The 13804-nt window shown below is 39.4% G+C and overlaps 1 protein-coding gene across 1 annotated transcript; it reads right to left on the reverse strand.

The window, feature by feature from the left end:
- Positions 1-12266: 12266 nt before the first annotated feature.
- LOC145075065 (uncharacterized) lies at positions 12267-13443 on the reverse strand. Its single transcript, XM_079021353.1, has 2 exons — positions 13304-13443; positions 12267-12998 (listed from the first exon to the last, which is right to left on the reverse strand). The coding sequence occupies exons 1-2, from the start codon at positions 13316-13318 to the stop codon at positions 12516-12518; spliced, it is 498 nt and encodes a 165-aa protein (XP_078877479.1). The 5' UTR covers positions 13319-13443; the 3' UTR covers positions 12267-12515.
- Between the last annotated feature and the right edge of the window lie 361 nt (positions 13444-13804).

Here is a 13804-nt window from a genome sequence, read left to right on the forward strand (position 1 = left end):
ATCAAAGGGAATCCAGCTATCTGCCTGTTATCCAAAGCACAATCTAACGAAAGCTGGCTGTGGCACCGAAGGCTCTCTTATCTCAACTTCAAGGATATTAACAAACTTGTCACAGGTGGTCATGTTTGAGGTCTTCCACTGCTCAAATTCGATCGAGAACATTTATGTGCTGCGTGTGAAATGAGGAAGCAGAGTCGTCAAAGTCACCCATCGATTGTAAACACTAAAGTTGTTGAACCATTAGAGTTAATTCACATTGACTTGTGTGGTCCATCATCTATCGAAAGCATCGGTGGTAGCAAGTATATTCTTGTCATCGTTGATGACTTCTCGCGTTTTACATGGGTGTTCTTTCTGAAGCACAAATCTGAAGCGACTCTCAAGCTGAAGATGTTTATCAAGCAGGTTGAAGTACAGCTGAAGAAAGTTGTTTGCAACATCAGGAGCGATAATGGTCTAGAGTTCAAAAATAAAGAATTCGAAGAATTCTTAGCCAACAAAGGAACCAGTCACAACTTCTCAGCTCCCTACACCCCTCAACAAAACGGGATTGTTGAAAGACGAAACCGATCTTTGTGTGAGGCGGCCCGAAGCATGCTAAGTTTTGCTTCTTTACCTTTATATTTTTGGGCTGATGCTATTGTTGCAGCTTGTTTTACGCAGAACAGGTCTTATCTCAATAAGCGATTCACTCTTACTCCTTATGAGATCATCAACAACAGGAAGCCAAATGTCAAATTTTTCCATGTATTCGGCTCACGGTGCTTCATCTTCAATTCTAGAGAACATCGTAACAAGTTCGATGTCAAAGCCGATGAAGGGATATTTTTGGGCTATTCTCTCACTTCTAAAGCCTACAGGGTATTAAACAAGCGCTCGAGGAAAATAGAAGAAACTTATTATGTGACTTTTGATGATAGCTATGTCAAAAAGCTAAACGCCAACGAAGACACAGTTGGAGAAATCTTTTCTCACACAGGCCAAGTCACAGCCTCGATCGCAAACCTATTTTAGAAGTTCGTCGAGTTATTCGATGAACCAGAAAAGGAAACTCTCTCAGAAGCTAGTGCAGCAGACAACAAAGTAGATCATCCGAAGAAACTCATCGAAGATACTGCAAAGAGAATGAATGAAGGAGGATCAAGTCCTAACGAACCTCCACAGCACGATACTTCAGTTGAGGGGGAGGACACATCTTCGTCATCACAGCTGAGCTCACATGTTGAGGGGGAGAACAGTTCTCAAGCTGCACCCGAAGGTGCTATAACACCCGAAAGTGCTACAACACCCGAAGGTGCATCAACACCTGAAAGCTCAACACCACCCGAAACCCCTATAGCTCCGGAAACTCAAGACACATCTGAAAAATTATCTGTCGAGGGGGAGAATACTTATATGCTTTATGACGATCACAGTCAATCTGAACTAGAAGAGATGGTAAACGCTGAATTGGTTCCATCTTATGATCCAAATTACCCTCCTCTTGTCAAATGGACCAGAGATCATCCTATTTCCCAGGTTGTCGGAAATGTCTCTGAAAAGGTCCTGACCCGATCACAACTAAAGGCAAAACAAACTTCCTTATTTTCAAAAGTAGAATTCTGTATGTTTAACTCCTTCGTCTCAAAAGTTGAACCAAAGACAGTTAACACTGCTCTTGATCACTCCGATTGGGTTCAAGCTATGCAAGATGAACTGAATGAATTCGAAAGGAATAAAGTTTGGCGTCTCATTCCAACTCCTCGAGATGCCTCAGTTGTTGGTCTCAAATGGGTCTTTAGAAATAAGATGGACAAGGAAGGCAACGTGATACGAAACAAAGCCCGTCTGGTGGTGAAAGGATACTGTCAGGAGGAAGGAATCGACTATGAAGAAACTTTCGCTCCTGTAGCTAGGCTGGAATCCGTTAGAATATTTCTTGCATATGCTGCACACAAAAACTTTGAGGTCTACCAAATGGATGTCAAGTGCACATTTCTAAATGGAGAACTTGAAGAAACGGTGTACGTGGAGCAACCTCCTGCATTCGTCAATGAAAGGTACCCCAATCACTGTTACATTTTGGACAAAGCTGTATATGGACTGAAACAAGCTCCGAGGGCCTGGTATGAAACGCTAACCAAATTTTTAAACATGTCAAAATTCAAACAAGGTTTGGTTGACCCAGCCTTCTTTCGTAAGAAGGAAGGTAACCACCTTATGATTGTTTAAATTTATGTCGATGATATCATCTTTGGCTCAACGAATCCTGGCTTAACAGCTGAATTTAGAAAGCTGATGGAGACTAAATTTGAAATGAGCTCAATGGGTCCAATTAACTTTTCCCTTGGTTTAAATATTAGACAAGGACCCGAAGGCATCTTTATTAATCAGGAAGCTTACACGAAGACTCTCCTCACAAAATTGGGCATGATGGGAGATTCAAAGGTTAAAGTTCCAATGGCGTTCGGCACCAAGCTTACTCCATCATTGGATAAGCCAGCAGTTGATATTATGCTATATCGCCAGATGATCGGTTCTCTGACGTATCTTACTGCAACACTCGAAGACTAAGCACATAGCACTGAGGTATCACTTCATTAAGGATCATGTGGAAGATGGGAACGTCGAAATTCATTTTGTTCGAACCACTGATCAACTGGCTAACATCTTCACCAAAGCTCTTCCTGAAGCATCGTTCAACAAAATTCTATAAGGGCTAGGTATGATGGAATCGGAGTCAGTACCAAACATTACCTCTCAAACTCAAAAGTAAGAAGCGAAATAGACCGAACGTTCGGGTTCAGGTCTTGCACTAATGTACCGAAATGAACCAAACGCTTGGGTTCGGTTGAGTAATCTGCTTTTCGCTCATCAATCAAAGGTAGTTTTCTTGGTTGTAGATCTTATGTATAATTGTTCCAAATGCATTTATCTTATTGTCAAAGTTATTCTCTTTGTTAAACCTATTTTTTTTGGCAACCGAAATATACCGAACGTTCGGGTTTGGTTCCAAAATTTTTCTCACCCAAAATAGACCGAACGCTCGGGTTCGGTTCCAAAGTTTTTCACAACCGAAATAAACCGAACGCTCGGGTTCGGTTCCAATATTTTTTTTTCTCTTTCTCTGTTTTTTTATTTATTTCACTTTTATTTTTTTTATTTTTATTTTTATTAAAAATTCCAAAAATACTTTTTATAAATTCAAAAACTCCAAAAATACTTTGTTCTTTATTTTCTTTTTGGCTTTAATTTTATGTGTGTGTTCGTTTATGGGGAAATTATTGAGTTAGCTAAGTGTCCCTAGAAGCATGCTGTTGTATGTGTCCAAAGTCTTACCTGATTCTGAATAATAGGCCTTACTGACTTGGTATAAACAAACGTTTTCTTCCTAATTAGGCTTTCTTATTTATTCTAATCATGAGCTACCTAACTCTCTTCTCACATGAGATAAGAGTTTTCTGTTTGGTCCTATTTTTCACAGCAGAGGTACTTTGATTTCTTACGCCATCTAAATTGCATTTCTCCATCACTTTTGTTTCACAAACGTAACCCTTGAGACTCTCAGAAATTACCACTGAGGTTTATGGTTGCACAATTCCTGTGTTCATGATCTTAGTTTCGTGCCACTACGATCTAAGTGAAACCCAAAATTCAATACCCAATACGAATTGATGGTGAACAATTAATTTGCTCTAGTTTTCACTAATGCATTGACGGACGTACCTCCTTGAAATCTCAATTTTTTCTTTTTGTGTGATTCCTATGAAATTGTTAACACCCATAACATTTCTTCCCTTGGGATCCAGTTTTAAATTTTTGTTGAGATTTTATATACATATTTTTGAGCTAAATTAAATTATCTCCAGCCTACTTGTTCAATAGACTACACCGGTCTCACAAGTACTTCGTTCGCTTTCTATCGTATATCAAGATTAGGAAGTTTGAATCGAAACGAAAGCCACCCTAATAAGCCTAGTTAAAAGAAGCCTTTCAACACTTCTTAATAAGTGTTTGATCGTTATTCAACGGGAAACCACACAAACACTTTAAGGTCTCTCTTGACTTTGAAGGAAGAGATTCGTGCCCGGGATCATTTGTTTTGTGTCTTATTTGACATCACATATTTTCCCAAAAATATTGCTTTATTTCTTTTCTTTTACACCCTAAGCACGAAAATCTTTGATTTTCCTAAATTCAGGTTCTATTAATTACAAGGCATTTTACTTGGATTGGCAGTTGATTAAAGGCTGTGGTTGATTTTAATCCACGTGGGGGCATTTTTCAAAAGATGTCATTACAATTTAAAGGGATAAGATGAAGACATGCTGACTCAGGCGGGAGTCTAATCGATTTGATTTCAAACGACGCTAAAAGGGACAACGTGCGACTCGGAATCGTTTAATCTCCAAAAGGCGCAGGAAGGGCGCGTGTGAATCTGAACCGTCTCGTCTCCAAACGGTGCCTGATGGGAAGGCGTGTTATTAGGGACCTGACATTCTCTCTCATGCGTGATCATCGGCAACCCTAACTGTCACACATCAGTCAACTCCGGAAAAACCCTTCGTTTTTCAATAGAAGATTTGGGAAGATCTTTCTCTCTCCTTACACCACAGTATAAAAGGCAACATCCTCCACTGTTTACCACTTTACTGCAATTCAAATTCCCAGAGCGCAAGAAATACCTAAACCTTCACTGTTCATCATCTTCTCTACTTTCTTCAAGCAATGGCAGATTCCTCTTCTGTTCACGCAACATCCCACATTTTGCCCATTCGCCCACAACAAAGCCTAATCATCGATTTAACCCCTCATGCTTACGACGCCTTCATGTTCCCCATCATCGAGTGTCTGAAGTTTTCTCTGATCGCTCTTGCACTTACTAAGGCTGAAACTGTTCCGATGGAGTTCTTGTCACAGATCTTTGCGACCGCTCACTACGACAAGGTCGTTGACATAATCTTTTTTGATGTCGTTGAGCACAAGGCATCAATTTCAAAGCAAAGGTTTTGATTCTACGAGGGTTAACCCTAAAATGATTCCAATGGGGCACTTGTTCAACATGTTTTATAACATGGGTTATACGGAGGTGCTTACTACGGTCACGAAGTTCAAGAAGTCGTGCCTACCTCCACAGTGGAACGGGATGTTCACTGTTCTATTCAAAGGGTTATCTGAAAGAAGTGTTGGATCTGATGGTGCCAGTCTGTTATTTCTGTCCATAATGTATGGTATCTACAATGGCATCAACATGGATTATGGGTTTGTTCTATGGAAACAACTCATCCAGAGTCTCTCCTCTACCTCCAGACATTCTGAGATTTCATACGCTAGGTTCTGGACTCTGATCACGAAATGGGTGATGGACAAGTACCATGTCCCCATTGTCGCTGGTGCTCCAATGTCTTCGATTGGTACCTTCCATACCACAAAGATCATTGTCTCGGACGCTTCCAAGTTTCCGTTCAACGGTTCAATTCTGGAAACCATGTATGGGGATGTTCCTGCTGACAGTTGGATTATCCAGACGTACAAAGCGTTCAAGCATTCTAGTCCGAGGAATCTTACTCTAGAGATGTTGAAGTCAACACATGATGCCGATAAGCCTGCTCCAAGAGGCAAAAAGGCTGATAAGGGGAAACGGGTGGCAAAAGGAGCAAAAGGCTCTTCTCCAAAGAAGAGGAAACCCACCAAGCCTGCTCAGTCTCCACAGCAAAAGAGGAGAGAAACCCAACCACGACGAAAGTTACTTATCGCTTCCTCCTCAAGCGAGTCTGAGGGTGAGAGTTCAGATTCTGATGACTCTCCACGTGGCAACACTCCACCCAGATCTCCTACCCCAGAAGTTCATACATCTACTTCTCCAATTTTCTCTTCACCTAAATCCATTCCTACTTCTATTCCCCCCATAACTTTCACTACTTCAATACCACCCACTTCAATCTCAATACCAACACAAATATTCACCAACGCAACCACAACATCCACTACAGATGTTAGAGCCAACGTATCTGATACGGGGATTCATACTGATACACCCGAAACCACTCCAGCACCCGAAACCACAAAAGCACCCGAACCTACACCTATACCCGAAACAACCCAACCCGAACCTACCCATACTACTACACCACCAGCTTCACCACCACCACCTTCTCCTGGTCATGCTTCAGAGGGAGAAGAACCATTCCTTGGCGGGGAAGATATGACGTTTGACTCGGTCTACTATAGTCCGTTTCAAGTACAGAGTGATGACGATGACGCCGCTCCTGTTACAAAACGACATCTCAAGGAGCTCCATGACAAGATTGACTTGCTCATCACCTCCTCTTCCACTTCTCAGTCATCCCTTTCTGAAGATGCAGTTTAGAAGATTGTTGACGCTTCTCTAAAGCTCAGCAAGATTCTATTGCTTCTGCAACCTCCGCCATAGATGCCTCCACAAAAGCCTGTCAGGCTGCGACCGAAAAAGTCGATAAACTATTTTCTGATGCCTCTTCCCTGTTAAATTCTTTACAAGAGAGTGCAAATGTTGCCAAGACTACGTTGGAACCAATTGTTCAACAGCTAGCAACGTCAATCTCCACTGAGTTGCAGTCCTTCGCTTCTTTTCGTCAAATGCTTTCAGACGACAACTCAGCCTTCCGCACAACCATTGACGAGCGTCTCTCGAAGCTACAAGAATATTTGGCTGCCGAGAACTCTCTTATGGATGTTCTTGCCAAGAAGACCACTGCTCTGAAGGTCAAGAGCGTTCAACTCTCCCACTCTCAACAGGAGATTGACTCTCTTCGGTCCGAAAGGGAGGTGATAAAGTCGTGTGTTTCGGATGTCCACTCTGCCATCTCCAACATCCTCGAAGCACATGATCCTATCCTTAACTAAACTGTGAGGCGTGACCTTGCAGAGAAGTTGTCTCCCTCCGTTGCCCTGCTCAGCAAACTCGAAGGGCTACTTGATTTCGTGTCCATTCCGAAACAAGGGGGAGAGAAGGAATCTACGTCCCAACCACCTTCTACCTCAAAGGCAACTCACACTACCGAACCTCCTCCAGTAGGCCAAGCCTCCGGTTCTGGTGTGAAAGACTAAGGCAAAAATATTGCTGAGGAAGAAGAAGAAGAAGACAAAGAAACAATCGCCGACTTGTTGAAGCGTAGAAGTCGACACAATGAGGCTGATATTAGTGCTCGTGTGGCAAGAGAGGCTGAAGAAGCTGAACATAAACAGAAGGAAGCCCACGACCTTCTTGAGAGTAGGAAAACTCTTTTTCCTGCCTGGACTCTCGAGAGGATGATAAAAGAAGCCATTGACACACCGAGTATCTTGTGGCTGGAACCTGTAATCTCTCTTGATTGTTCCAACACTGTCGACTCTCAGTTTGACATGCCACTGACACGAAAGGCGTTCATCTTTCATGCCTTCTCCAATGTTGCAGAGTTCCCTCATCCTCATCCACAGGTTGATCGGGACTTAATCAATTTCTATCTGAAGGCTGCTCAACCTCAATATCAGACTTGGAGCGCTCAGAAAATTATCAACGTTCGGGTCTTGAAGCCGTATAGTGAAGGGAACTTCATCAACATTCGGTTCAAGGTACTTCGGGGATCTGCCAAAACCGAACATGCTATTTCCCTTGCAGATCTTCCAAACCTTAATCCCCATGATTGGATTATCTTGCACAACATCCTTCTCACCAATGAAGCTGAATATGGTCCGATCATCGACCATCTCAAGAGGATGCTCGTGTGCTACATCATGGAAGTTGCACTGATGGATCAGGAGATTGCAAGCGTATTTAAGAAGAAACCAAAAATATCTCCTATTGGCTCTGCCAGTGATCTCAACCAAATGCAGATGGGTAAAATTGACTCGAGAAGGAATTCGGTCATGTTCACCAGGAACGAAGGACAGAAATGTCTTTTCGCTTTGGCTGACAAACACCTCTACACCACTGTTTGCTTAGAGCATGTTTTGGGGATCATCCACAGATGCAAGCAGAACTCAGCGGATGATGTCAAGTACTTCGATGACATGATACAATGGTACATTCGGTTCAGACAGACTATTCTCGCTCTTATCACACGTCTGTTTGATACTGTAAAGAAGGCTCCCGCTGCTGGCCCGAAGAAGAAGTAGTCTCGCTCCAATTTGACGCAAAGGGGGAGATTGTTGGGTCGTGTTTTGTATTATGTGTTGCGTCGATTGGGCTCATTAGCTAGTCCATTTTTGTATCTCCGATGTGGGCCTGTCTATCCGTGAGTTTAGTAGGGTTGAATATAAATATAGGTGCTTGCATGCATCTTAGGTTAACGATAGAATAGAACGATCAGTGCATTATTCAAAAGTTTATTATTATCGTTCTTGTAACCCTAAATCCTCTATAGCGGAAGTTCTTAGTCGAGCTCTGCTGAGGATTGTTTGATCTAATCATTCAACATATTTTGATCCACTCTTGTTTTATTTATTGTTTTGAGTTCATCGTAATACCTGTTTCATAGATCTAATCGATCTTCACGTTTGTTATTTTATCCTATCAGATATAATAGTGGTGTTGGAAGGAAGTTGACTATTTGAAGTGATTCTTGTCCTGCAATGTTGCATTGGATTCTGGTAGCTCATGTGGCTTTTACTTGTATAGTGAAAGTAGGGTAAATGGGAGATTTCGAGGACAAAATCAATTTAGGTGGGGGAGAGTTGTAACATACATTTTCGAGATGTATCTTATTTTGGGATTCTGGACTATAATCCGACCATGTAAAGTCCTTGGGCTTCAAGGGAATAGGTTTTATACCATATTGGATGTTGATTATGTTGGATAAGTGATTTAAACCTTGAATGGTACTTTGGAATTAAAGGGGTAAAATGGGAAAAGGAATATTTCAGACTTCTTGCATGAATTATGATTTTAGTTTGGTGTGTTTTTAGTCATAATTGATTAGATATAATTATGGGGCTTGTCAATACCTTCATGGGATATAAAATTGCCAAAATTGGATTGGAAATGAAGACGTTATGGTTGTTTAAAATTAGAGTTATGAAGTTATCTCCTATACTGATCATAGGATGGTCCCCTACGCTGAGCGTATGAGGAAATATTGATCGGGGCTTTAATGCCCTATGCTAAGCATAGGATAGGCTACGCTGAACGTAGCTGCGACAGATCAAAACTGTAAATCTATTGTTGTGAGCCCTACTTAAAGGCTCTAATTCCTTTATATCATCCACATGCTTAGTCTCCAACCTCCTAAAACGTTCCTTTCAAACCCTAGCCACTAATTATGAGTTTTAGAGATTTTAGAGAGTTTTGTGTGCTATTTGAAGGAAGAAGGTGTTTGTAGAACCAAATGGAAAGCTTCAAGGTGTATGGATCTGGGATTTGCAAGCCGAAAACTATCTCCGGAGGTATAAAGCTTTCATCTTGTTGTTTGTCCATGTTAGATCTAGTATGGTTGTGAGTTTTATGTTTTTGTCCCCATAATCTTGGTCCTTGTAAGTACGGAATACTCGGAATCGTTTAAATGTCTTCTTCTAATGTTTTTAAGGTTATAGAGTCATGAAAATGAGAGCTTAGGCACTCTCATTCATCTATGCATGGTTTTTTGAGCAAAAGTTGGTTTTATAGACATAGGTTTTGTGTTTGTGTTCATTCTAGACATGCAAGTAGATAAAGTCTGAGACTTTATGCATTACGACATTTATTTAGATCAGATTTAGAAGTTTGAGGGTTTGGCTTTCTGTATTTAGAGATTAATGAAGTTTTTGGGAAATAGAGGTTCTACGATGAGTGTATCCTTGTGTACGCTAAGTGTAGCTCTACGCTGAGCATAGGTCGGTGTGTTACGTTGAGTGTAAGTCAATTGAGGGTTAGCCATTGACTTTGTGACCGTTTTGAATTTTAGTCAACTATGTTGGGACTTAATCTTGGAAGGGGAAAATGGTATTTTGCTCAAAGGAGGTTTGATTGTGAGCCTAGACCTTTTAAGATTTGGTTACTACCTTAATTATTAATTATGGTTTAATTATGTATATGTTTAGCAAGATGAGACTTGATATCATTCGCTCGAATGTGTGGTTTATCTTCTCTTAAGGATTGAGGTGAGTCTTCTCACTATACTTTGGAGGATACTAGTTATCTTTGTGATGCCTGCATGTAAGACCGGGTGGTGGCCCTTGCATATGTATGAAAGACTAATTGGTAGCTCCTAGCAAATATATAAAAGACCAGGGTCCGGCCCCCGCAGTTATACATAGAATGCTAGTTGTCTTTATGATTCTTGCATGGAAGACAAGGTGGTGGCTCTTGACACTTGCACGTAAGACCAAGATTTAACTCTTGGTGTGGCAAGAAAAAACCATGATTTGGCTTATGGATGATAGTGACAGTAAGACTATGGGTGATCCATAGCATTCTCTATTTTATGCATGGTATGTGGTATTTTGGAAAACTCACTAAGTTTTGTGCTTACGGTTTTATGGTTTAAACATTTCTAGGTACTTCTAGTTCCAAAGGGAAGGACGCAACATGACTGCACAACATCCCTTGATGGCTTTTCCGCACTGATTGTTATTGTTTATCCAATGTTTGAAATATACATTTTACTCTGATTGGTTTCAGAACAAATGATTGTATGGATTTGATGGTTTAAAAATAAAAATTTTTGTTTGTATTTTTGGGAGTTACAAAAATGATGACGATGTTATATGATGGTGGCATACAGTAGTGGTATACCATAGTGATTTGTGATGGATGTAGTCATATTTAACTTGATAATAATTTCTATAAAAACTGAAAAAATAAAAAATAAAAAAAAGACAAAATAGGAGCTTTTGGGTCATTTTCATATGTAGATAACAAAAGCTGGTTAGTCAATAATAGATCCATAGATTAAATAAGAAATTAAAACCTTCAACAAGGACCTCTTTTGACAAAACGGAAAACTAAGATCACAACTACAAAATCATGTCAACCAAAAAGTATGCATTATCGACATCCAAATTTGAAGTATGACATGTCTATGGCTATTTGAAGTATGACATGTCTATGGATAGCCTTTGTATTATAAAGTGAAAAAAAAGAAAAAAAAAAAACACCCCAAATTGACACCGTATATTAGTATGAAGGTTATGAAGATTCAAAGCTAGGGGAAAAATGGATTTTATTACCCACCGTTGTGAAAGTCTAGAGATTTTCATAGTAAACATGACTTTTTTGTAGTCAACAGGTCGCAGAACAATGCCGTTTTGAAAAAAATGATAATAAACCCTCACACATAACATTGATTTTCGCACATCGTCGTCTGTAAAATATATAGTATCAATAATATTGACTCACCATCGATGACGTCTAACACATGTTAGAGATTATATGCCATTAAGTATAATGCAATTATCAATCCACATCAGGTCATAAAAATTTTATTTGTGTCAGGAATCAAAACTTACGTATAGACTACTATAAATCTTCATTTTCAGCTAAAACTACAGATTGCAAATTGCATATGAAAAATAGTGTTTCGACCAAAATATGCACCAAGAGTTTTAAAAGATGTTCTTAAATGACAAAAGTAACATATTTTAGTCTTGTTCTATGTGTTTCCTTTTTAGGTTTTGTTTTCGAAGACATGCATATATATAACCCGAAGAGGTATTAATAAATAATAACCACTGGCAGCAAACATATATAATCTTTAAAATGAATAATGATCGATGCAAGGCCCGGTCTAGTTATTGATCCGGTTTTAACTAATTTGGTTGGCCCGTTCCCTGTCTCTCCCCCAAAACGGGTTTAGGCTTTGACGGTCTGGTCTTCTGAATCCTAGGCCGATCATCTAAATTTTCATTAACAATAGTTTCCAATTATTTAAAAGAAAACGTCTCCAAAAACATTCATGAAGTTCTTTTCAATACTTTCCATTTACATATATGAAAATTAATACATATTAAAATTAAAAATATTATTGATAGATATATTAATTAATTCGTCAAAGTATTCGATTTGATCGTTTGAATAAAACTTGGTATATGACAAATGACGAGGACATGACTACCCTTTTAATTTGTCCCGGACTGGTCCTAGATCCAATTGCCAGGTTCGTTTGTTATGCCGATCTCTACATTGAGTCTGGTTATTGGGATGCAGCTCCATTTAATGGGGCGCATGGACTCTACTTGGGTATATATATATATATATATATATATATATATATATATATATATAGATTAAGAGTTGATAAAAACTTGTAGTGACGGATAATTGAAGCAACAGCTAGCATTACCAGCCACCTTAATTACATCAACATGCACACTTTATTCTTCATAATTAAACAAACCCCACCTATGAACCAAATCTTTTATTACCTGCAAACCCTAGCCCGCATGTTCCCTTTCATAAAACCCTAGATATTACCCAACACATGCTTGCCACGCGGCCAAGGCTGGCATTGATTACACACTGACTCGATCCCATATGGGAGTTTGAAAAACCTAATTAACCAAAATCAGAAACAGTACATGCCAATAGATCAGAAGCACCACTTCTACTCCTCAGCTGCAATAGCTTCTTCTTTCTTCTCAACTTTCTCTTCTGGTTCAGTATCGACTTTTTCCACCTCATTTGGCTCGGTTTCTGTTTCTTTCTTGGTTTCATCTGGTTTAGCTTCTGGTTCTTTGGTTTCTTCGGCCTCTGGTTGTGGCTCTGGTGCCACCTTTGCAGGTTGTTCCACAGAGCTAACCTCCTTACCTTCTTCTTTATCTTCATCGTTGAGCACTAACTTGGTTTCAGCCTCAACTGCAAGGGCTTCAGATTCGGCTTCTGGTTCTGGTTCAGGAGCTACAAGTTCAGATTCTGGTTTAGGTTGAGGTGCAACCGTGTAAGCAGGTTCTTTAGCAAGCTGGTCTTCTTCTTGTGGTGTAGTTACTGTTGTTTCTTGATCATTTGTGTTCTTGATGTCGTCTTCAGGTTTCTTAATTAGTTGATCTTCTCTTTTCTCATCATGAAATGCTGTTGTTGCGGATACAACCTGCGTGATTCGAAGAGTAATCCATTCACCGCACTAAAAAATTATTTGCGACCAAGCCGCTTAAATACTTCAGTCTTTAGCTATCTTTTTTCTATGACCCTTACAAGGGTCGGACATCTAATCTTGATTGGTGTTAAAAGATATATTAATATATTATTTTGTCATGTGGTCTCGTTAAAAAATGTAACAGTTTTTAAAAGTTGATAATTCTTAAACGCACGTTAATTATATTGTCGAACAAGAAGATTGATTAACAAGTACAATTTATAAAACCGATTAGGGTTTTTATGAAAAGAGAGAGTTACCTGAGCAGTAGCCATTTCTTGTAGATACAAACGCAGAGAAGAAGAATGTGAGGATGTTGATTAATGGAGTTTTGAGAGTGTGGAGAAATGGAAGTCGAAAAGAGGTTAATTTATATAGAGTTGTGGTTGATGAGAGAGAAATTAATTCTTTCTAAGGTGTAATCATTTACACAAACTTTAATGTATCTAAAATCTCAATTTACAAATTTATCTTTGAAATAAGTTATTGATCAAATTATAATATAAAATATATAGAAATTAAATATTATTTTTATCTTTTATTTTTATCTTGTTTTTTATTTATAAAAAATAATAAAATTTGCAATCACGTTACGGCCTATGAATAGCGTCAATATTAGCTGTCTCTAGGGATGGCAATTGTTAACACGATACGACAAAAATGCACGACACGAAACGAAATTGTGACGAAACTGAAATTCGAATTCGTATTCGTGTCGTGTTCGTGTTAAGTGTAAAAAACACAATGTCGTGCCGTGTCGT

The sequence above is a fragment of the Lactuca serriola genome, chromosome 9 (genome assembly GCF_051521515.1).
Source record: "Lactuca serriola cultivar US96UC23 chromosome 9, Lser_US96UC23_V15, whole genome shotgun sequence".
Lineage (NCBI taxonomy): Eukaryota > Viridiplantae > Streptophyta > Magnoliopsida > Asterales > Asteraceae > Lactuca > Lactuca serriola.